The sequence below is a fragment of the Tyto alba genome, unplaced genomic scaffold, assembly GCF_018691265.1.
Source record: "Tyto alba isolate M040663 unplaced genomic scaffold, T.alba_DEE_v4.0 Super-Scaffold_1000006, whole genome shotgun sequence".
NCBI classification, from domain to species: Eukaryota; Metazoa; Chordata; class Aves; order Strigiformes; family Tytonidae; genus Tyto; species Tyto alba.
The window spans coordinates 25,803,286-25,828,602 of NW_024881272.1; the positions used below are offsets into that span (position 1 = coordinate 25,803,286).

The following is a 25,317-nucleotide window of genomic DNA, read 5'->3' on the forward strand; positions in this document are numbered from 1 at the left end:
CCCAACAATTGGCTTAAATCAACACCTCTTCCCTGTTTGGGGAGGTTCTCAGTTCCCAGCATTACACAGGTCTGGCATTTACCGCTACCTCCTGCTTGCCTTCCTCTCTGCCAGAGGCTACTGCCTTGCAGAGGGAAAAGCATGTCCAGATTTCAGCTCTTCAGTGAAAAGCCCAACATCGTAGCTTCAAGTCCTAAACAGATGAGTTTGCAAGCACGTGCCAGTGGGGAGCAAGGATGCTCTAATACAGGTCACGTGGAGGCAGCTGGTGGCAGCATCCACCTGGCAGCTGGGAGCACCACAGGAGCCAGACAGGGCCCCGAGCCATCAGCTGAAAGGCTCCTCATAGCCACCAAAGTCTAACCAATTAGTGCAAGTCCTGCTGGGCACTTCCAATGTTGCACTGCACACATCCAACAGCTGAAGTGTCCTCCTCGCTTAGGAGGAGGCTTCAAGCCCAGAGGACTTGAATTGCTTGCCTAGACTGCAATTCCACTAGCCAAACAAAGGTAATGGCCAATAGCCCTGAACTAAAGTTTTCTTTGGACATTTCACTCTCTGCTCCCAAAATCTCTTTTGTAAAGGGAAAGCAAATCTGTCTGGCAAGCCAGCTTCTTCCTCGCTGTGCAGAGGATACATATATTGGATTCACTTTCCATGCTGGGTTTTAGAGAGACAGAGGAAAGGACTGACTGTCCAGACCAATAGCTCACTAAGAACACATGAACAGCAGCTCTGGTCTTCGCTCCACCAGCTCATGCTCCAGGGCCACCTCTACCAGCAGTGAAAGGCAGCTGGTGCAGGGCAAAGTCTGCAAAGGACCACTTACCAGTGCTTGAGTAAATCCAACAGACCTTGTCATCCCTGGGCAAGCAGCACCATTAATGTCCCCTTTTCACACTTCCAAGCTAATGCTGCTGCTTTGGCTTCTGGAGTTTGAAAGGCTTCAGGGCTCCAGCCAAAAGGAGTGTACCTTCACTCCTGGCCACACTTCAGCATTTTGGCTTCATGCACAAATCAAAGGAAAGAACATGACATTTAACAGGGCAGATAAGTCCCTGAACTCAATGGCCCTCAGTAACCTGATTTCTTATGAAGGTCAAAAGGATCACAGGATCCCTGACAGCCTTCTCTGTGCAGTCGTATCTTCATTTTACCTCAAGAAAGCTGAGATCACAGGAGCCTCCAGAAATTGATAAAGCAGTGTAAGAGGAAAGTATGCTTAGTCTTCAGATTTCAATTGTCTTAAATCCAATGTTACACAGAGAAATAAGGAAGTAAACAATTACCTATTTTTCTATGTCACCAAAAATCAAGAAAAAAACCACACAGAACTGCTAAATGTGTTAAATCCATAACTTAAAGCATTTTAATAAAAACAAAGCAAAATACATTTCATAATCTGTCCACTGGCATGATGTATAAAATCTTTTAAATAACAACTTTAATATTAGTCACAAAATACAGCATGTTTTATAAAAATAGCTGTATGCACACTACTAAAAGAGAATGTAAAACCGCTCTGAATAGGCCATGCAAGGACATTCAGCTTTGACCTTTCAATTTCCAAAAGCTTGCTGGATCTGCTACTTTATTCCTTCTCATTCTGCTTGGGAGGGTTTTGTGATAGCACTTGGGGGCTGCCTCCTCCCCCTCTCCACTCTGCACACAATGCCCTGGGCAAAGGGCTTCAGAAATGGCTGGCAAGTTTAAGGTGCATCACGTCGGGCATCTTAGTGGCCCAATTTTCACAGCTTACGTTTCAGAAAGTGCTCAATATATGTGTCCTTCTCCATGAACATCTCACCTTGGTCACTCAAAATCTTCAGCTTTTCAGCCAGTACCCTGTCAAATTACTCTTCACCTCTGGTGCACCGCAGTACTAAAACTGGAAGCAAAAAGCTAGACACCCAGCCTGAGACCACTGCAGGAGGCAGAATGCAACAGCTGCAGCACCATTTTTGTTTGTACAGATGTACTTCTGCATTAGATATTTCTAAATTATTCACACACCAAAATTCACCAAAGCCTGTCCATCCACATTAAGAACTCCAGATAACACACACAAAAAGACTTGGAGAAATATGAGTTTACAGAATGGAAGGTATAACTCAGAATAGCATTAGTATAGAAAAAAACGAAACAGATACTAAATATAAACTGTTATATAAACAGTCTGTTACATACTGTGGTTATCAGACTTGAGAATATAACTGCCAGAGAAGGGGACATACTGGACACCAGGAAGAAAAAAAAAAAAAAAAAAAAAAAAAAAAAGAGATCATATGGAGTACATTTTAGTTAAGTACAAAAAGATGTCAGATAAAGAAATAACACACTCCCAGCTTTCATCCCACATGCTGACACAACCAACAGGACAAAAAAGCAACCTGGCCCTCCTCATCTCTACAAGCCTGAGTGATCCTTGCACCTTCACAGTATCATTCTCATACAATTTAAGCCAAATGAAGGTAACGGAAGCAGAGATCCACCCAGTCATCATCTTTGTTTCCTGAGTCTACAGAAAGAGAGAAGGGCACTGTTGGTTAAAAACAGTCCCCTGTTTCTGACACTAGGAGCAGCTCCTTGCAAGATGTGCCATCAAGGAGAGCAGCCATAGGCAGGAAGAGACATGATGCTCTGCTGGGCAAAGCAAGAGAGTTTTTTTTCTGATGTTTTCAAGTTCACATTTTAAAGCATGCTCTTCTAAGAAGAAAATAAGGAAAGCTTAGTGATTTATCACCTCAGATAATACAGCAGCAAACGCATCTTCTGCAGTTTAAAAAGATCAGTTAAATTATCTTAATGCACCAAATCTGACAGGCAAAAAACAGTTTCATAAAAAGCTGTCCTGTTAAAGTTACAAGTCACATCACAAGAGCAAGCTTCTAATCAAACTGTCAGAAGCAGAGAAGCTTTTATCAGTGCTGCAAATCCAAATAAGAACACAGGCTGATCTTGCCAACCTAAAGCAGGAAAGAAGTTTAAAAAGCTTTATGGGAAACTGGCTGAAAGTCACCGGTTTTGGTGGCATGCGTCATTGCTCTGCGCTTAGCAAGGCGGGACTTGGACGGAGGAGAAAGCTTCATGGAGCACACAGCATGGGCAACGTTCTCCTGCTCTGCGCTGAGGTCGTTCTCGTGCTGAGACAACTGGCGGTTAAGGGCTATAGCCTCAGCAGCAAAAAGCGTCAGGTCTTTCGTGCTACTGTTCCTTTCAAGGGAAAAGGAGAAAGCAGTTACAACACACACATGGAGTCACTTCACCTGGTTACCCTCACAGCAGAGTATCTATTTCCAGACAGTTTTATTTCTCCTATCAAAACGTCGACGCAAGCAGGCAAAACGACCAGTTAGTATTTGCATCTCTCCTCACTGCAAGGACCAGCAGTACATAACAAAAACACTCTGGGATTTTGGAAACAGTCACATTTCTAGCCCTCATTCTGCCACGACTTCCGATGCAAACCCAGGAAGCCACCCGAGGTGCCATGCTTAACTTTTACATGTTATAAAAGGATGGGCATGTGGGGCAATACAGCTGTCTTTCTTCAGAGAACTGCAATCCCACTATAATTGCAGATGTGGCTTAAGAAAATGCATTTCTGATGGGAAGAACCACCTGGAATTGTTAGTGGCAGACCAGGAAACAGAAACAGAGATGTGTGACTCAGGCTCTATGGCATACAGAATCGGCCATCAAATCACTTTAAATGAGGCTTGCCCTGCTCACAGTTAAATTGATACTGTGATTACCACCAACTACAATGGAAGTCAGATCCGTGTGTACACGATGATTATTCACCAATCAGAAAGTAGTCTCTGGATAATGCACGCCGCCTTCATGCCTTTTTTCCCCTCCTGGGCAGCAAACTGCCAAAACCATCATTATTTCCTGCCTAAGATTAGCACTGCACTGCAGGAATTCTCCAATGCCTTTCCCACAAACAAGCAAGATTAGATCATAAAGAAAAATCAGAGCTTCAATATTTCTGATGTTCTTAACAAAATTAGTGCTGCACATCTGCAAAGTTCCAGTCTTAACTGGGGATCTTATCCTCCAATTTGTCACCTCCTATCTCTCCCCATTCTTTCAGTAATGATTCTTGGCCAAGTTTATAGATATTAAAAAAAATTACCTCTGAAGAACTTGTGGGGTAGGTAATCCCCTTTCAGGAGCCTGCTAGAAGAAGCAGTTAAGAAAAGTTACATATCAGCAACTGGGAACCAAGTGTTCCCAAGAGAAAGGGATAAAAAACAGGTGATTCCCCCAAATCTTTACAACTAATGGATACTGCATATAAACTAATTCGCTGTGGGTTTACAAATCACACTTCATAATCCATCTCCCCTCACAAGATAACACCACAGTTTGCAGAAGACTAAAGCTTTGGAAGCTCTCTAGATAGTCTAATCCCTTCTTTCCTGAACTGGGAACTAAAGCAAGAGGACACTGCTGTTCTTTTAAAACCATATCTACCAGCATTTTGCATTACTGTATTAAAGAGTAAAGTAATTTGTGTACTGCAGTGTACAAGAAAGCCATTTAAAATGCATAAAGCAATAATTAAAGAAAAAAAATAAAAACACTTAAAGCTTGACAGATTCATCCAAACATTTACCACACAGAGCTCCAGAAAGAATAAAGCCACTGTGTATTGTTTAATTAATCAAGAGCACTAAAACACACAGTGACTGTATTAAAAGTTCAGAGACAGAGAACAGCATGTTTGTCACTTTGGAAGAATAACACTTTAAAAAAAAAAAAAGGGGGATACATACTCCTTGAACCCATGAATGTTGCAAAACTTGAGCAGCACTAAGTCGTTCTTTGGCATCACAAACCAGCAACTTTGAGATGAGATCTTTGGCCTCAGATGATATATGCGACCAGTCCTTGTCAGGAAATTCATACTTGCCTTCCTGAATGCTCTCAAAAAGCTTGTTCTAGAAAAGAAAAATTTCTTTAATTTAAATAGCAACTAGAGTGCAACCAGAAGACTTCTCAGGTGGGACTGTTCTCACTCAATTTTATCCACCTGATATGGTGGGTGACAACTGAAACCATCCTGTTTCCTTATGGAGTCAATGCACAGTGACAGACAGCTCCACAGAGTGATTCAGCGCATCCTAAGATGGACATGATACCTTGTCTGCTGAAAATACCTTTCTTTCCACACCCACCCCCTGTAACACTATAGCCAATGTGCTCTGTTTTCAGAAAGAATAAATGCAGGCCCTGCATGAAGACTCTCCTGGGGCTCAACTTTTACCTGAGTAATTGTGGCAACTACTCTAAACCAGATGAAGAATTACAGAATACAGGAGGACTGTGGGGTGGGGGAGAGGACAAGGAGAAGCTCTGAGATCTCATATCGGGAGGAGGCGGCAGCAGTTGCCAAACTTTACTTTAGAAAGGGATATCATCACTTAACTTTTATATTACCACCCACACTTCTCAGTCACAGCTTATCCTCCCAGATAACTGGTTGGGTTACAGACACAGCTCTCTACTGCTGGCATTCTGGCAAGTCTGACACCCTAAGTTCATGGGGCAAACTACACTCTCCCACATACGCCCAGGATGTGTGCATTCACCTGGCAAACTCTGCAGACTTCTCCTCTGTCCCAGCCACAGTCTGTGCCACAGTTTCCCACAAAAGGAGGGTAACCACTAAGCATGATGTATAGAATCACTCCCAGGCTCCAAAGATCACACCGCTTGTCATAGAACGTGGCCTCCTCTGTGAAGACTTCAACCACTTCGGGTGCCATGTATTCTGCAGACCCACACTAGGAAACCAAATTCAAGCAAGTTTTCAAAAGGAGGGTCAAATCGAAACAAGGCTCAGGTTTATCACTCTCCTCTCTTTATAGCAGGCAGCTTGGTCTAAAAGCAGAATCAGGCACCAGGGACTACTGAAGTTTACTGCTGGCTTTCACTGAAGGTCTCGTTTTGTTAAGCCAAATCAAATTAAGCAACATCCCTCAAAAATTAAATGGAATTGCCAAGGGCTTTGAAACATTTTGTGAGCACACTGCACAGGACAAAATGAACACATTTCAGGTGTAAGGACTACAGAGACCTAATAGAAGGCAAAAGAGTTCCTACTGTTCTTTATCAGAATCATGAGTTGTTCCATACGAACCTATGATCCTTTACACAGGGTCAAAATATTAATTTACATATTTCAGGTTTTTAAATCTATTATTATATATTACATAAAGTTATCAGGCTTTTCAGAAAGTAAACAAGTATACACGGGGAGGTGATTTCTATAACAAACTCCTGCAAAACTCAGATTTTTCTTTCACAGTAATGCCAAAAGCACAGCACGGTAGTTTTTCAAACTAACATGTATCATAAAGCCATACACCGATTACAGAGCTTGCACTCCCCTTAGCTCACAGGTCTTAGGTACAGACCCCAAACATAGGGAAACGAACACAAAACTAAGGTTCAAACTCAGTCCATAAGCACATAAAGCACCTTCACAAAAATCTTCCTCATTTGACAGAGTAAGAGATGAACAGGATCAATGTGTTACCTTCTGGCCAACAGGGAAATTCACACAGTGGGCTCCTGTGCTTTTGTATATTTGTTCTATGACTGGGAAACCAAGACAGTATTTATCACATATACAGCTACTCTAGATGAACTACCCGCCACTGGGTGTAGTTGCAGGAAGCCTTTTATTTTTTTTGCTTTATGGTAGAAGAGAAAAAAGCATGAAGCCACAGTAGGTCTCTTACCGGCGTTGTCAACTCAGGAGTAGTTATTGGAGTGCATGCACTGTTCAGCTTCACCCCACTACCAAGATCAAAGTCACATATTTTTACTGGTGATACCTAAAACCAAGGACAAAACAGTAAGCGATCCAGAAGACTGGGATTAATGCAACATACATGAATACAGTGCCACATGGAAAACCCCAGGACAGAACATAATTTGTTCCAGCAGCAGGACTAGTGACACCCAGTCTTACAGCTATATTCCACTCCTTGCATTTGCCTCCTCTGCCCCAGTTGATCCCATGCCACCAGCATCTGCCCCTGTTGCATTATTTTTTTATCTGGCTAGGCAAGCGCCCGTACACACCGGGGCAGTTTGGGAACCATATATAATGTGACCAGCTGGCCTGTAAATGTTGCTTGTCCATCTGGATACTGCCTCAGAACAGATGAGGTGCTAAGCTGTAACTGCCATGCCCTCTCAGAACAGTTAGCTTTTTACCTTAGGTGCTCACATTGTTACAGCTCAAAGAAGAATTCAGTCTCTTTCAGGCTTCAGTTCTGTTAAATTTAGTTGAAGTTCACTAATGGGTTCAAAAGTTTTCAAGAAGAGAAGAGACAGAACAGGAGGACTGTTTTTGGAAACCAAGTTAAAAAATACACTTCAGAACATTAAGAGACCAGAGTAGCACCTTTTCTGGAGATTCGCACAGGATGTTTTCAGGTTTCAGGTCCCTGTGAGCAATACCTAAAGAAGAGCACAAATGTTCATTAGAGAAGATACTCTCCTGTTTTATTTCTCATTACTTCTCTTTATTAGAAGGTGGCCTGGGAAATATTCTAGGCCTAAGTTTGCTACTCAGCCTACCTTAAAGATACTGAAAATAATTTAATTGAAAAGTATATTTGTTAAAAGTCACTGTTGTATCCTGCCATACCTTTATCATCCTTAAATGTACATGAGAGTCAGTCAAGCAAATAAGAAACTGCTAACACTGGAACTTTTTGGCTTAGCCAAATTAATTATGTTAATTAAAATCATCTTAAGATGACTGATCTGTAGGAAAATATACTCGTGTACTCAGTTTAGTCAAAAGATTTTTGTGCCTTCTACAGTAAGGTCCTTCTTTACAGATGGACCAACTGGTGGTTTGCTGAACTTCTACCAGCACAGACAATACTTGAGACACTCTCCCCAGAAAAACCTGAGTTCTCAGATTAAAATAGCATCCCTTCAACAGTGAGGTATATACTCATTGCTGAAGCAAAAGAAAAATTAAAGGATTTGGTTGGAGATGCTGAAGAAAAACTGAAGGAGATAAATCAAAGGGCTTCTACATTCATTCAACCGCTATTGGAGTAGGCAAATCCAACAGGGAAGCAGCACAAGGTTATCTCTCCGGGCAATTCACAAGCAAAGGTGGCTCTGCATTGTCAAAGCCGTTCTTCAGTGCCTAAACACATGATTTCTGAAAGTTCTCCATTTAATATGACCAAACAATGCAAAGGCAGAAAATGAGAAGAAAAAAAAAAAATCAAATCAAATGAGCAACTTAGCTGTAATTTAACTGCACTCTAGCCTTGCTTAAAAAATATTACACTCCAAGCACACCTGATATTACTTCACAATATAAGAAAGAAAATATCCCATGAAATTCTAGGCAAGGGAGTTTCTAATGTCTTTTCGTCAGCACACTCTTCAAGACATGACTTAAACCATAACATTGACAGCATAGCACATCATCAATCTAGAGGAATCAGAGCTTTCATGATGATGCAGCACACATTGCTTAAGCATGGGAGACGGCATAATGAATCCATCAAGATCGCCCATGCTGACATTTAGAGCAAGGCCAACAAAACTCCCAACAGTCAGCCTGGCTTGAAATGTGAAGCCCAACAGTGCTTTTCTGTATTGTAGTTTGAATTCAAATGTCTGATTATATAACATTTTATTGTGCAGTTGCACAGTGCTGAGAAAAGAAAACAACTGCCCTTAAACATTCCTCCAGTAGATTATTAGCAATAAGGCACACATATCCCAAGTGGGTGTAAGGCAGTATTATCATCCAGCTGAGTTTTAAACTACTCCTGGCAAAAGAATTAGTTGTCCTCATTAAAATTTATTTTTTTAAAGCATCTAGCTATAGCACTTCACCATTAACTGTGCAATAAGACGTCTTTAATTTCCTGTTTGCTTTAGTGTTTTCTATGCTACTTACTAATTATGTTAATGTCACACGGAAGAACCATAAAGAGAACAATAAAATGAAAGGGGATGTTGTAGCCGATTCTGCAAGCCATGTCCCCACCATACCAATTCACAGCAAACAACAAGAAAGTGGATTGCTGCTCTAAAGCCATCTTAATGAATCACTCCCCTTTTGTTTGGGGAAAGGGGAATTAAAACTAAAAGCTGAGAGAACTACAGAAAGGTATTAGCCGAGTTGATGTTAAACTTCCTTCAACAGTGCTCCTAGACTTTCAGCTGTTAAGCAACCTACTACAGCCCTAACACAACAAATAAATATTTCTCCACATGTTCAGTTTAAGTTTCCTGCTCCTTATTTGACCTATATCTCAGAATTAAAAATTTTCTAAACACGGGTATCAAAGAGTACATTCTCTGCAGGTTTAAAGTTGAGTTATCACACAGACAGTCTATGAAGACTACCAAAAAATCTTAATCCAAACTAAGTTTGTTTCCACATTCAAATCAACTTTTTATAACATAGTCACAACATGTGACAAAATCCATATTCCTCAGGTCTACCACTTTCTTAATTCCCTATGCATTGCTACATTTTTCTTTTTAATAGGTTCAACTTATTGAGATACCAATGCTGTGATTCCAACTCAAACATAAAAGCAGTCAAGAACAAGCAAACCAATTTAACCCTAACGCTAATTCTCCCTGGATGCCAATTTAACTTTTCTTCTTCAAAAGGCTATACCATCTTAACACAGCTGATTACCAGATTACAAAAATAATATTATAGATGCAAACAGCGTAAGTCATCTGGCATTGCTGTAAATAGAAATGCTAGCAAAGGATGACTACTTGCAGATAAAATGTGCTCCATAAACTAAGTGTATAATGTCAACTAGTAAAGATGGAGACAGCATTCTCTTACCTTTTGTATGGAGAAAGTCCAGAGCAGAGGCAATATCTCTCACCACTTTGCTAGCTTCTCGCTCATTGAAGTGCTTCCGCTTCTGTATATGGGACAGGATTGAACCTGTCAGAGGAACAGTTGAAAGGGAGAACCTTAGTATGAATGCTGCCCAGGCTGAGAAATGGCTTTGTCAATACAAGGATAAAAACACAACAGACACTACTAGTCTGACACAAAGGGAGGACTGATCTCAGTGCAAACAGGGCCAGAAGTCATTTAGAAAAGTTATTTGTTAGCACTCTATTCTAGTATGTTTACATGGCAGAAACAGAAGTGTCACAATCCCGTGTTTTTATATGAAAAGATCCTCAGAAAATAATGATGAACTAGTACCAAGTATCATGAATCCATAACCTCATGTCTCATAATTCGTAACAGCCTTTCACAGCAGGCAACTTCCACGGACCAAACAGGGGAATGACTAAGAAGAAAAGGGTACTGAGGACCTTCAATACTTAAGCATGCTAGAACATAATTTTCAAACACTGCAGCCCTCTAGTTTAAGCACATCATGAGAGGCAATCACTTTTTACTGCCCCAGAACATGACTGGTCTGCTTTCCATACACTGTGAACAGTAGAGACCTGCTAGTAGTACTAGTAAAACTCAAACATCAGCTAAGGATGTACATAGCACTTCAGCAAAACCCACCCTCCCCCAGGTCACAGGTGGCGATGCTCAAACTAACTCTACTCTTTTTCTGTAACGTGGCAATTGAAACCTGGCACTGAAAGTCAAGTGTACAGATTTTTTGTCTCAACACCATCAAAATAAAAAAAACCTTCTACCTTTAAATACACATTAAAATTCCCACTGACATCAAAGTAAGGCTCATACACTGATTTAAGGCAAAATTTGCCCAGGGACATGAAATCTGACAGAAGACCTCCCAAATATGAATATACTAAAGGACTGGTAGCTTGCAGGCAGAGCTCCACTGGTATCCCTTTAACAAAGGATAAAGGGAGGTTTGATCCCTTATCTTCTTTAAGTGAATTCCATCAATCTTCTCAAAAGATTAAAAGCGTCTTTAAAAAAAAAAAAAAAAACCTAAATGTAGTCCACAGAGATCCAAGTGCACTAAATAGCCTTACTACTGTCTTCCATTTTCTTACTCAGAGGTATATTTATAAAAGCAGTCAGACAGAGAAATTCAAGAAGTAACTGCCCTTTGTTATTAGCCCCCCCTACTGTAAACACTGTTTTTATTCTTCAGTTCTAGATGTGGAAGGAAACCTCCCATTCTTTATTGTAGTAATTCCTATTCTTACACCATCAATGCTGCTGCCACTCCTCCACAGCAAGGACACAGTGAGGAAACAGGAAAGACAGTCAAAAAGAAGAAAGAAGGACAAAAGACTCTTCAGATATGCACAGATATGCTATGTCAGATGGGTGGAAGGCGGCCACTTCGGACCACGTTACTGCATTTCAAAGATAAGTTTGCCTTGCTGAAAACAAAACTCTCTAGTTTGCTACAGATTTCTTAAGGGCACGAAGTTAAAAGGGTTTTCCTGGTGTAGTTGTTCTTTAGACCCTTAGAAAGTAGTAACAGTTCTTGAATGCTTCCATGCCTGTGGAAGACTCCAGGTTTTGCAGGAAACAATACCAAGCCACTTCAGGTGCTCATTTTATTCAGCAGGTTTATTTCAGATTACTCTTCTGAATTAAGCTGATGTTCCAAACTCTCTCAGATAAGAATTATATCTATATCAATGAAAACATACTCTACAGATTTTATATTCAGCCCACATAGATGAATCCCACAAACAGAATGAATAGCAGGGCAGTGCTGCCACAGTTGTTACCACCTCTTCAGTATTCATCAGAGAGAAAGCATCATATAGCAGCTCCCAAACTGCATTTCAGAGAAAAAAGAGGAAAAAAAAAAAAAAAATAAAAGGAGGAAAGGACTCTTAAATCATGCAAGTTCAGTACAATAAGCCGTATTTTAACACTTTCAGTTATAAAATGCTGTCAGACAATGATATTAAACAGCTTCTGCATATCATGAACTGAACACAGCTAAAATGAGAGCGGAGCTCCTTCAGTTACCACAGCTGTAGAAAGGAAAAGCTGAAAATGGAAAGGCCTAGTTATGCCCCAACATTTTAGGTAACATCGGTCTCTGAGACTGGAGTTACTAAAGTAAGGTTTGCATTGAAGATTAACACTCTCATTCTTGCCAACCATGCTTCTTACATCAGAATCTGCTGTGCATCAGAAGCTGGTCCAACCCCTAATTCTTATTATTTCTTTCTTCAAACCTACATACCTAATACTTCAAATGTTGAAATGTTTCAGAGTGAAAACTAGCCTCAGCCCTACCTGACCACTGTAAAAACAGTAGCTAAGAGGGGGAGGTGTAGCATTATTATCCTCTCAGAAGCTGTGTAGGTATACTGACAACCATAGCCGCATAGTCAAAGAGGGTTAACTAATGGAAGAACGTGGAGATGGGAAAATAGACAAATGCAGATTCATCTCAGTTGAGTCCTATCACAGCTAATTTGTCAGAGAAGTCTGTGCACTAACAGGAGCAATATTAGAGGAACCTACAATGAAATGATATAATAATTTTAAGGAACAGTAAACAAACATTTTTGCTCAAGGAAAAAAAAAGAAAGCTGTCCTTGTCTTTTTAAAAAGTTCTGCATCTATACTGAAAGAATTTGCATTTCTTGCACATATGGTTTGCTACTGAAAACCTTCCTGACCCGTGACAACAGATGATGCTCTATAGCAATTAATGGATATTGTAGTTACGCTCAATGCAGTCAAATTAGAGAAAGCCCATAAAGTGTTTGATGGAGCCTTCTCACTCCCCAGGCGAGTGTCACTGGAGATCAGTGACCACACATGCTTGGCCCTCAGCCAGCCACAGGCAGACTGCTTCCCAGTTACAGCAACCCGAGACAGAAGCAAGATGTTTTTTGCAACAGTGCTCCATGAGTTTTAGGAAACAAAGTCAATCCTACATCAAGGGAAAATGCTGTCAGAGTATACAGATGCTGTACAAAGATCATGCATAATACCTGACATACTGTGTGTCTTCCCTTGCCTGAAGGTACTCTGACCTACTAACTATATTCCAAAGCTTCCACTTCAACAGAGCTGACATTTCTACCACTTAACTACAGAAAGGGATTGCAAATATATGACCAGACCCATCAATACTCAAGAATAATCATACTTCAAGTTCTGTATACTATTTCCTCTACTACTTAGTCTTAAAATTCTCAAGCATTTAAAATCAGCTCTTCAATTTCTACTTTAAAACACTGACACAAACAGAACTAAGACAATTCAACGCAGAAAGGCACAGCTACTGCACAGTACCTCCTCGCAGCTTCTCAAAGACAAGGTAGTATCTTGTATCATCTTCAAAAAATTCTATTAACTCCAAAATGTTCCTTTAAAAAAAAAAAAAAAAGAGGGGGAATAGAAGAAACAGGCAGAGCATAAACAGAGCAATGAAGAGTTTCAGAATGGATAATTAGGAAGTGCCAGAAGTAACAAAAAATAAGAATTCTAATTAAACAAGTTGCTTTGGTTGCCTATGGCATTAAAATCACATTTCCAACTCACACTGAAACGGGCTAAACTTCAAAAGCAGACAGGATTGTGAAAGAATTCTGCTACTGCTCAGCTGACAGGAAGATAACTGGTAACAGGTTGTATTTAATAATTTAGAACATTGCATTTGTGCTGAAGGCAATAACAAAAAAAAAATAATTGGCATTCTTTCTCTCTGGAAATCACAAGGCTCAAAGGATACAGGCATCTGTCAACATGACATGAGATTCAGTGCTTTAGTTACCATTTTTAGAGTAACTAACTCCTGTTTAGCTAAATACAGTCTTTGCAGCACAACACAAACACCCCATGTTGCCTTGAGAATGTCAAACACGTAAGTGAGATTTTTCTATACTTATACTATACACAAAGTCCAAATTCTGCATGTGGTCATGAGCAGTAGAGGTTTTCATCAGTTATGAACTGGATGACCATATGCACTTAACCACACACATAAAGATATAATCTGCTCCTCTATAGCACAATTTAAGACCATGAGGTCAGTAAACAAGTTTGTTTTAAAATTATCTTTAGGTTTTTTACAAGTTTTTAGTACAACAAGGCTTGATATAAGCTGCATAACTGTAGTATAGTTAACAGCTGTTCTATACATTCTGAATTAAGAGAGACATCTGAAGGAGTAGTTTCAGAACTGGCTTAAACTAATCACAGAGCATGCTGCCACTGGCTGCGTAGCCCTTCCCTCCTTTTCAGACAGAAGTAGCAGCTATAAAGTCACTTCATTCTGTGGCTACATGAAGTCAGCACACATACAAATGAAAACTAAATTAGCTGTTGGCTGATCTAAGGGTGTCAGTGCAAAAGCAGGAAGGCTGACAAAGAGGACAAACCACACATCAAGGAAAGGAATGGCAAGACTGTGTCTTTCAACAGCAGCTGGTATCAGGTTAGCTTTTGCTGATGGTGAAATCACAGAGGAGAGTTTCAAAATGTTAATTCCTCATTTGGACAAAAGCCATGCATCACAGAAGCACATTCAGGCTACACTGACCTAGTTGCTAATTGAGTTATGTGACTTTTAATTTGGAAGAATTTCCCTAAACTTCATAGGTAAGAGAAGGGAAAAATCCTATTTTGAACAAGTCAAGACTAAATTTCAGCTGGATTTAAGGAGACTACTGCAAAGCTTCTAGCCTAGTCAAATGTAGGAGGCTTAAAAATTTGAAAATATATTCAAGACACTTTAAATAAGCAAACACAAGACGCTATACTTACTTGTTACCCTGACACTGGTACAGTGTTTCTATTTCACGAAAAACCCGACTCCGACTATGCCCAGCATTTTTTTCAATGATCTGTGGAAAGAGTTAGAGCTCATATTTGAAAAATTACTGCAGGAACTTTGCATGTGGATCTGGAATTAGGTAACTGATCTAAGGCTTGAATCTCAGGCATGCCCACCAGAGAGAAACACTCCACCTTTGTTTGTTTGTTTAATTCCTCATCTGCCATTTATTTACACTGTCAGCAGAGCTCTGGAAGGAATTCAAAGGACAAGAGAAATGAGGACAGGAAGAGAAGAAAGGAACTAAATCTACACGTTACACAGTCACTGACCAGTTACCACAAGCTTTTTCTTGCATCATTTTAACTCTGCAAAGTACACAAAACGATATCCTTTTGAGTCCTAACAAAAATAGTTTTGAGTCACATCAGACATTGAACAGTCAAAAAGAATAATCTGTCATTATAGGCATTTAAGTACAAAGTACTAAATTCACCACAAAATGAGAGTTTGGTTCATAGTGCAAATTTCACAGAGATCCAATAACAGGACCTAACCTAAAGAAAACATATGTTCAATTTCAAAGCCCTTTTGTACTGCCATCAGAAATCACCTTCCTTCGCACACTGCTCAGGCTGAAGGAAGACAAGGACAAGGGCTTTCCACAGAGGCTGAGACTGAATGATTGCTACGTGAACTGAAATCTCAGGACATTACTGCAAATACTACCACCGTCTGTATCTAGTACTGGTTTCTCATTTACCAGAATTCTCTGGTACAGAACAGGCAACTATTCACCAGTACATGGGACTTGGTACTTGTTCATGTCTAATTCACAATGTAGCAGTTGGTTTATTCCAGACTTTCAACTTCAACAATTCTACAAAGTACACACAAAATTATAGCATCTATAGGACTAGTTTTTTAAAGGGGCTTAAAATTTTGTGCCTATAGTTTTTGCAAACAAATCAAGCATAAAGCTTGCCTATTACTATTATTTGTGTTTGTAATTAAATGGGCGACTCAGAATAGCCACAAATCTGCAAACGGGCCCTAACATCTAATGTAATGGTATTACAGAAGATTCACCTCTATCAAAAAATAAGAGACAGCGTTACATGAACTAATGGCAGTAACTGACGCTCTCTGAAGTCATAGCAGCATTCTCAAAAACTTGAATTATTTGGTAGACCGTGCTAGATAATAACTTGGCCTCTTCTCTCATAAGAGATAAAAACTGGTAGGACTACAATCAAATCAGGCCATGAGAGCAAAGCTTGCCCTGGGATCTAACCATCACACAGTCACTTACTGTTTGTGAATTCTGTCTGCGGCTGATAGACTGGCTCGCTCTGCAGGCACAATACTTAAGATGACAGATATCTCAGTGGTTATAAAGCAGGCTCATTTCAAGCATCAAAATTTTTCTAAAAGGTTTTGCTACTACCCACTCTATTACAGGTTTTCACTGAGATATTAGAAGGGAGAGGACATGTTACAGACAGAAGTGATGCTGCTTTTATTCTATACTTACTTTTACTGCATATTCTTTCCCAGTTTGGAGGCTGACAGCACCCTGAACTTTGGCATACGCTCCCTCACCAAGAAGTTCAGCAGTTAGCTTGTACAAGTCTGCCAAAGAAATCCAGCGGAAAGGACATATTAGCCAAAGCATTTCAGTGAATAACATCAAGACAAGCTATTTATCTGATGAGCATCCTCATATGACAGCAACTGAAAAAATTTCCTTGGTAATGAAGGCAGAAAATAGATTTATGCAGTATTAAAGTAGATGTGCCAGCCTTAATTATGCCTCATTTTTCACTTCCCCCTTTCAAGTTCCAGGAAAATTTAAAGTAGACTTCATTCCAGTATCAAAATTACAAGTTTGTTCATACAAAATGTTTCTTGTATCTCAGTAATCGCTAGGACCTCATCCACCTTTCTTGTCCTCATGTAAAACTCAGAACCAATTTTTCCAGGTGGAAAACACTTCACTCCTTGATCAGATAATACCTACCATACAAAAACTACTTGCAGAGATAGTGTTTTAAGTATAATTGAAATTTGAAGGTTTAAACCTAGAAGACTGCTACCATCTTGATTTGCAACATATCTTACAAATGCTACTTGCCCACTAAGAAGTTTTATACTGGTCATCTTTGTCGCACTGAACTGTATTTTACCTACAATGCTTCACAGTATTTGTGCCCACATCTATTCAATCAAAACATTTTAAAATCAGCACTGTTCCTACTAAAAAAAAAAAAAAAACAAAAAACCCAAACCAGATTATGAATAGGACTCAGATTTCACCTCTATGAGGAAAAAAAAAAAGAGACTGAAGACCAAACCATGAGGGATAAGGAAAACCAGAAACATTAACTTATAATGTTTGCCAAAAAGCAAGGTTTAGTTCAGAAAACTCAGAATAGTAAATGAAAAACAGCCCATTACAATTAAAAGCTTAGAAGCTGCCACCAACCTTCAAACTTCCCAGGGACATGATCTGTGGCTCTGGTTCTTTTTTTCTTTTTCCTTTTCCCACTGTCTGCTATGGGGAGAGCCTGACTGCTGACCATCTCTGTGTGGCAGAACATAAAGGTGCCTTTAACACACAATCAATTACTTTATGAGAAAATGAACATGCTCTTGTGTGTTTATAGTCTTAAGCTATCCAAAAGTTTCTCTGCTTGTCTTCATCACAGGCTGCCATCTCTTCCTCCAAATATCAGAGGAAACCTAAAAAGACAATTTGGGTGCTAAATAACAGCTCTGGGCAGGTTTGATAAACAAATGCAAAAACAGAAGAAAATAACTATGCATCTATACAGTGTCCTCCTCTCGCAGTACAGTAAGGCAAAGCATGGGAATAATCTTGCCAACAACCATGATGACCTACCCACAACATAACGCATGTCCTGATGCAAGACAGGATTTACAGCCCTCACAGGGGTGCTAGTCTTTGAGCTATTCTCCTCTTTTACAGGTAGATTTTTTTTTTTTTTTTCAAGTCAGCTTCTGAAAACAAGCCTCCAAAACAGGAGGGAGATGTGGGCAAGTTTCAAACAACAGAGAAACAGAGAAGCAAAGCAACCACAGGTGTTAACAGGTCAAAGGAGCAATCTAGGTCAGTTTATGCTGCCAAAAGGCCAGGAAAAAAAAAACCAAAAAACAAAAAACCAAAACATTTCTCACAGAACCATGATGTGCCTTTCTAAACCACAGATCAGTGGACAACTTAGGCTGCAAAACAAGCAGTGTGTATGGCATCTAGATATTTTTTTCTTGCATCGCTAGCTGCAGATATTACAGGAGCTTAGGCAGAGATAACAATTCACTGATACGAGATAATACAGCAGAACAAGAAAACACACCTGCATATTCTTATGGAAGACCTAAATAAAGACATTGCTGTACACTTCCTCTGCCAGAGGGTGCTTCATACAGCTAACTTGTCTCCAAAAAGGTTAAATGATTCCACACATGAGCACTTCTCCACAACACCAGTCACATCCTGCCCAGTTGGCACTAACAGTTAAAAATCCCAGCTCAAAGTCTTTAAGGCAGTGGCAAGGCACAGCTAAGACATTTTACAGCCAGAAGGATTTTGAAGTAAATACACAAATAAAGATCTTGTACTGCAGAAAAAAATAAATCCCTAGAAATAGCGTAATCATGAGAACACTTGTAATGAAAGAAGAGCAAGCCCTAAAAACAACGACAAAAATCATCTGGCAATTCTCCTTTAACAGAGAGCCTTTGTGAATGGCAGTTTTTCTGCCTTTCACTGTTTTTAAAGTACTCTTAAAACACAGGAGAAGCTCCAAGGCAAAAAATATTACGCAACAATCTCCCAAAACATGAAATACTTTTTCTTTGCTTCATCGTATTTTTCTTGTCAGTAACTGTCAGTAATAACTATGAGTGTCACTTGGAACTCACACATCTGAAAAATTAAGACAAGGGCTGTTTTGAAAGCCCTTTCTCTAACAACTTACTGAAAACACTTAAAAATGCATCACTCAAAGCCTCAAGAAAACAGTAAATCCTCATTTTCAAATCATAAGCAGAATGTGTTAGAAATCATTACAAAGGATGACATATGTGAGTTCTTAAATACAGTAAGAAATAGAAAAGCATACATTTTACCAAATTCTGAAGCAACAGCTCCTTTTTAACTTCAGCTGGCACACAGTTTTGAATTTTAACATAAAGAGCAGTCTAGCCTTTGCCAGCAAGTTCCAACTCTCCCCTATTTAATTCAGCCCGCATTAGAAGTTTTTCAGAATTGAGACCAAAATAACACATACGAAGCTGCACAGAGATCAAGCTGATCTGCTTGAAGGAGGTGCCTGATTTCCAGATGTCAAATCATTTTAATGACCTAACCTTCTGCAAGTCAACAAGCCATATCTAGACAGGTTCTACTCCATTTCAAATATTGCACTGTTTCAGAGCTTGTAACAGACTAAAAATTAGTAAAAAGGCAGGAGATGAATCCTGCATCTTAGCACAACTGACATTTCTACGCAACCCTTTCCTGCACTCTACCAGTTAGCTACGATATTTACAGTCTGGTGTTTAATAACTCACTACATTATTTCAAGTCCCTTTACTCTGACTCAATTCCTAAATTACACAGAACTGCTTCCTTGAAACCAGGAAGTTCACTAATCACGTGTACAGAAACCAAATTACTGAAAAGCCGATGTTTGCAACCTATAGTCATGGCCAAACTTGCTATCAGACAGGCATAAAATGTTTGCTATATTAAATTTTTATTACCCTTCTGGTCTGCTATTTCACATCACCGTGTAGTTCACTTCTGTAAACACTGCTTTTCCTTTCAAGGTAGAACGGCTTCATTTTCGTGATTCAATTTGTTATAATGAACTGGTACCTAATTAACAGCTGGTATGGCAAGAAAATGCCTGTAGCCCAGCCAAATACTTTAGAGGTTTTGCAAGCTTTCAAAGAAATGCTTGTGCCTGTGACCATATGCCAAAGAGTTGCTGATGACATTGAAAGACAGTGTGCCTCAACCACCCAAGCAATGCTGAGGTGTTTTGCACGCTGCAGGACTACCTCTGGTGACAAGGACACTGTGGGCTCTGAGGAGGCTCACCCTGCCAGACAGCAAGCTCAGAGACTGGATGAACTGCTCCGGAGGGAAATGACCCACGGACACATCAGGTCCAAGATGAATGTCTAACTGCTGCCATTTTAAGGTCATTTTACAATGTGGCCCAAAGCTTTGAACCCCTGCTTCCATCAAACCAACTTGTCCACCCACTTTATAATCTATTCTGGTTGAGTGCACAGTGGTGGGAGTAGAACAGTACTTGGTGCTCACAGCAGACTAGCCAAACCTTTGATAAAGAGCACTTCTTACATCCCTTTCCACTGTAACAGACTGTTCTCTAAGAAGTACTGTCTGACTAGCAGTCTGACAAAAGCTGAAGAAACAGAGAACAGTTCAAATTCTGATCTGTCCTTCTCCTCCAGTCAGGTTAGGATTACTGCTTACAGGATAATGTAATCCAACAAAATCCATACTGCAAGCAAAAAGAGAGCAAGTTTCTGTCTTAGATGTAGTGTTGTTGAAGTCCTGTATTTCATTATCATCATCATCATTCAGTGTTGAGGCAATATTTAACGTATGCATTATTCAGAGCTTGTGTGGGAAGGTACTGCTACAGCCTCTCCCTTTTACTATTGTGGCTTCTACAACTATCTTCAAAAGGATGAACAAAAACACTTATTGTAAAGACAACTCGCAAACAATGCCAAGTGAAGAAGGAACAACTACCACAAGTTTCACTTCATCCAGATCTTAAATCATCTTTTGTCTTGCTTCCTAATGCTCCATATACAAACATGCCAAAATCCATTATCCAGACATGACTCCCCTCTCATTCTAATCTGCTTCCCAAAGGAAGCAAGGATGTATTTAGAAAACAAGTACACACATGTACAGAAGGACTTGGAGAACACAGTAAAAATGCCTTTTTCTATTAAGAAGATACCTTGTCTGTGCGTTCGAATTCTGTGGAAGAACACAGTTTAAGCAGAGTCCAGGTACTACCACCTGCTTCAAAAGCGGGTCTTGCTTGAGCCAGGGTATTCTGCAGCTGAAAAGGAACACAACCACATTTACATCCAGAAATCACATAAACGTTGCCACATACATTCAGGTAGTGCCCAGAGTCTCAAGAGGGTGCAAGAACCTGTTGTGTCAGGCTTCAGGTGAGCACACAGCAAAAGCACACTCCTGCATTAAAGACTTTATAGCTCTTAAGTACAGAATGCAAACACGGTGTTATTTCCAGTGCTCCAGTCATTTCAAATGAAGAGGAGATCCCCTTGTTACAGCCTTGCAAAAACAACAGAGTGATTTACGGTGTTCATTGGTTCTTGTTGTTATACCATTGGAGAACCATAACAAGTTTAGATATAAAATACAGAATTACTTTTAACAAAGAAGAATTGTCACACTGCTAACCTAGATCAACACTCGAGAACAGGTACCATTAGAACTGAACCTACTACAAGCAAGCGGCAAATAAGGCAGTGATGTTCAGGTAACACCATCTGAAGAAAAGAAGAATAAGGAGCCTCATGTAAAGCCTTCTGTGGATTCAGAGGGTAGCCACAACCTGGAATTCAACAGATGAAACAAACTCAAACTTGATGCGCTGGCTCAGGATGCTTTCAGACCCCTGAGGTGGTACCTTAACAACTGAAATTACGAAAATATTACTGTCCCACAGATGCTGCAAAAGCAAAGGCTTTTTATTCAAACTGAATAAAAGCCCACCAAGATCTCCGACAAGGCTCCTCTAATTGAAATTTCAAAATACTATTTTGACTAACTAACTGAGCTGAACAGCATCCAACTTCTCTGTTGATTTACATTTATTTTCAAAGCCACTGTTTACTTGGTCAGCTACCAACAAAATCAATAGAACAGGCACAAGTCAGTCCCTTCATCCCTTCACACACCTGTGACTCCTAGACTTCAAAAAAAAAGTTAAGCCACTTTAAAGTTTCAAACATCCAGAGTTTTGGACAAAGAAGCAAAATGGAAACAGACTTCAGTCTCATTTTCCTCCTGACTCAGTTTCTCACACCATTCTTAGACCCTCCCTTCTCCAACCACACTTTGATTCCTGTAGATGTGGCTCATAATGAAACAGGACTCACTCAGCAGGTGCTGATTCTGCCAGGACCTGCTTGTTGAAGGAAGCTCAGAGTAATCAAAGCTATCTTTATAAAGCGACTACATAGTGATTAATTGTTACAAATCAAGTGAAACACAATTTGAAGAGGAAGGATGCCCAATTCTTTAGGACAGCCCTGTGTCAAATCCAGGGGACAGTTTAATACTCATTCTGTATAGCATTAAGAATATTAATTTCAAATTTTAAGGAATGTTCTTACAAGTCATTCATCTTTACAGTAGTTTGCCATAATTCATTCTTATCTGTCAGTTATCTTCTCATCGCATCTGCAAGAAAACTTGCAGTATCATTTAATTAATTAATCTGAATTATCCATGAAGAAAGAGGAACTCAGAAACACTCCAACATCTTCCCAGTAAGATACAGGAGCATTAACATTTAAAAAAAAAAACGCCCAGAAGTCCACAGGAGGTCTGAGCAATCTGATTTCATGAAAGAGCAAATCTGAAAAAAAATATCAATTCTGCCTTATTATAGACACTACCGTAACACACAGCGTAACAGCTGACACCACCCTTCAAAAATCCTTCACTCTGTAGAAAAGGTTACAGAAACCTTTTTCTTTAACTCTATACTTCTTTCTGTGACTCCCTTCCAACCAGTCACCTTATCTTCTGTGTACACAAGTTGCAGCATCTAACTTTTCGTACTCTCAGCTAGCCACTTCCCTTGCAAACTAATCATGGGGCTTCTGAGGTTCTGAGTCAAACCCTCCAGCAATGGGTGGATCTCACTTTGCAGGATACCACATAAAGTTATTTCAAATAGATTCCTCCCACCCCAATTTGTTACTTCACCATGATTACTACTGGGGAAGCTGGGAGAACCTTAACAGAGAAGAGTGTGTGCAGCATTCCTTTCCCTCTCCAGTTTGGAGAAAATAGTGTATTTTAGCACACATGCTGTAGACATGAGATCTTCTGCTGAGGTCTGACGATGTTTACATAGATACACAAGCATTTCTTTAAAAGCATCAGTTACCATCCAGAATGACAGCAAAAGACCCGTTATCATCCCCACTGGAAAGACAAAGGCAAAGAAAACAAGTGTGTTGACCTGGCTAGGAGTTGACAAACAAGGATAACAAATGAGACTGAAAGTGTCTTCAAAACATACAGTAATTTTTTAAATTTCTTGTTCTAGGACAACATGCCTCCAAGGCAGTCACACGGATGAGAGGGTATAATAGGGTGTTTTTCACAGGGCCAACAAATAAATGTGAATGGTAAGTCTCACTGGGAACAACATGGCATACACACTGGTTATTGCACTGAAGACCACCTTCCCTTCTTCCACACACAGCAGTACAGCCAGACAGGACATTTAATGCTACTGACCACTGGCAGACACCTCATATTTAAAAGTTTCCATGATAGTAGGAACTTATGATGTAAAATAATTTTAAACTCCAGATGATACATATTCCAAATGAGAAAAGTCCTTGCAATAGTACTTCGACTCAACTACTTAAAGCTTTTCTAACACATCACTTTTAAATTAAGGAGATATACAAGACAAGTAAGTTCTGAGGGCCACTTACTAAACAGGACGCTGCTTATTCTCTGTCTGATGGCATCAATAACTCTCAGAAGACTGTCTCCCTATCACCAACTACCTCCTCTAACCCCTCAGTTCCCTTGCTAGCTTTAAAGTCTAAACCAAAAACTTTCCAGAAGGCAACTTTTAATTTCACAGAGTGCAAGATAAGCACTTACTGCTTTTACTCCAAACCCTACAAATGATCAGATAATGCCATTTGCCACTGGAAAAAAAAAAAAAAAAAAAAGATACACAACATACTCCCATATTAGCAAGCAGCCTTGTTTGGAGAGGTTAATCTAACTAAATGTGTTTTTAAAGTTTGAACCGACTGATTTTTCTTCTTTTCCCCCTCCTCTCTACTTTCAACTCTAAAATTAACAGTCATTAAACTCCACTGCATTTTTACATTTGATATCACACAAAATTTGTACCAGCGTTTTAACATTTATTATCAGGAAAGTACTGGAAAGTGAGAGGAAGTTCCTCATAGCAGTAAATACCTTTTCTGAAAGCATTAGGGAGCACTGTTACAGCATTCATACCATGAAATAATACTATGATGGACAATACTCAATGTCAAGAAACTTTCAAGTGTCCAACGTACCCAAATCCACTTTACCTGGAAGCCTGTCAATACCAAAACCAATTACCTTTAGAACTGCAGTGGAAGGAGTTCAGCTCCACAAGTGTGTTTTGCCTTGCTTCCATCCAGCACCTGGAAGGCATGAAGAGGAACTCTGTTTTGAAAAAAATGCCAAACTGTAGCTCTTCAAAGCTATCAGAATGTATGCCAATCTTTCCAAGCTAATCGTGGGGCATAAATTTGTATGATAAAGAGACTTTTATAAGCATCAAGCTCACAAATGAAAAAAAAAATAGTAATCTAAAGAGTTGTTTATTTCTAAACAAATCTGACACTTCACAAACAAGTGCCAATGGTGTCAGGGGAATGGGCTAACTTTTGGCTATCACACATACTCCTGAAGCCAGCAGCCGAGCTGTCAGCAGGGCTGTACCGCTGCTTTGTGTTTGCTTCTTTTCCCTGTGAGCTGCCTCAGAAGGTCACTCTGGTCAGGCTAACAGATACTGCAGAAATAAAGTACAGATTAAGTCTATACAGATTTTCAGTGTTCCCAGGTCCCATTATTTTATGACAGATTAAAAAGATAAGAACTAAAAGATTATTTGTGATCAAATCTAGGAATAGGTTCATTTGCCTCTGTCCACTCTTCTTCCACTCCAGCAATATTCTGAATAGAAAGCAGCCACCGTAGGAGTTTATCGACTTACCACTCTTTATTAAAAAATGCACTATATATGAAATACAGCAGTTTAAGCCTTCGGGGAATAACCAGCTCCAACTAATAGGAAATTCCCACGTCCTTCTGAGAGGACCCCGAGACCCGAAGCTGCCGGCCGGCGCTGGAGGCACTGTACCGCCTGTCCAGCTGTCCCCAGGCACCAGCACCACCCACACAAACACCAGGGCTCCCGCCGTTCCCGGGTTTACTCCTCCACACGCCCCGCGCCTCGGAGGAGCCCGGACAAGCCCCGGTGAGAAGACCCGTGCTCGCAGCCGGGGGAGCCCAGCGACTCCTGCGAGCACGGACCGCTCCCCCTCAGGGCTCCCCTCCCACACCTCCCCTCGGCCGAGCGGGGCGGGGAGGCTGGCGAGCCGCATCTCCCTCTCGCCGCCAGCTTACAGCCCTGAGGGAGCCCCTCGCTCCCCTCCGTCACCTCCATGGCCGCCGCCGGCGTCCCTCGGCGGGGGCGGCGCTGCGCAGCGCGGCCGCCCGCCCCCC

The 25,317-nt window shown here is 40.3% G+C and overlaps 1 protein-coding gene across 8 annotated transcripts; it reads right to left on the reverse strand.

Moving 5' to 3' along the window:
* Positions 1-1,355: 1,355 nt before the first annotated feature.
* Positions 1,356-25,317, reverse strand: MKNK1 (MAPK interacting serine/threonine kinase 1). 8 transcript variants are annotated; one of them, XM_042808205.1, is made up of 14 exons: positions 25,253-25,317; positions 24,166-24,230; positions 20,759-20,863; positions 17,215-17,313; positions 16,264-16,361; positions 14,720-14,799; positions 13,247-13,320; positions 9,866-9,970; positions 7,424-7,479; positions 6,753-6,848; positions 5,598-5,792; positions 4,782-4,946; positions 4,139-4,179; positions 1,356-3,213 (listed from the first exon to the last, which is right to left on the reverse strand). In XM_042808205.1, exons 4-14 carry the CDS (start codon positions 17,309-17,311, stop codon positions 2,985-2,987), a joined length of 1,236 nt encoding a protein of 411 aa, XP_042664139.1. In that variant the 5' UTR covers positions 17,312-17,313; positions 20,759-20,863; positions 24,166-24,230; positions 25,253-25,317; the 3' UTR covers positions 1,356-2,984. The 8 variants fall into 8 exon arrangements, with proteins under 8 accessions (XP_042664139.1, XP_042664136.1, XP_042664117.1 ...); XM_042808202.1 differs by having other exon boundaries at positions 4,139-4,182; XM_042808183.1 differs by having other exon boundaries at positions 4,139-4,182; positions 17,215-17,471.

Excerpts from the sequence above, each read along its gene's own strand:
- MKNK1 (XM_042808183.1), bottom strand. The coding sequence starts at position 17,329 with ATGTTCTGCCACACAGAGATGGTCAGCAGTCAGGCTCTCCCCATAGCA. Across the intron at positions 13,321-14,719 it reads TACCAGTGTCAGGGTAACAA|GAACATTTTGGAGTTAATAG; the intron begins GTAAGTATAGCG and ends TTTTTTTTAAAG. Across the intron at positions 9,971-13,246 it reads CTTTGAGAAGCTGCGAGGAG|GTTCAATCCTGTCCCATATA; the intron begins GTACTGTGCAGT and ends TTCCTCTGACAG.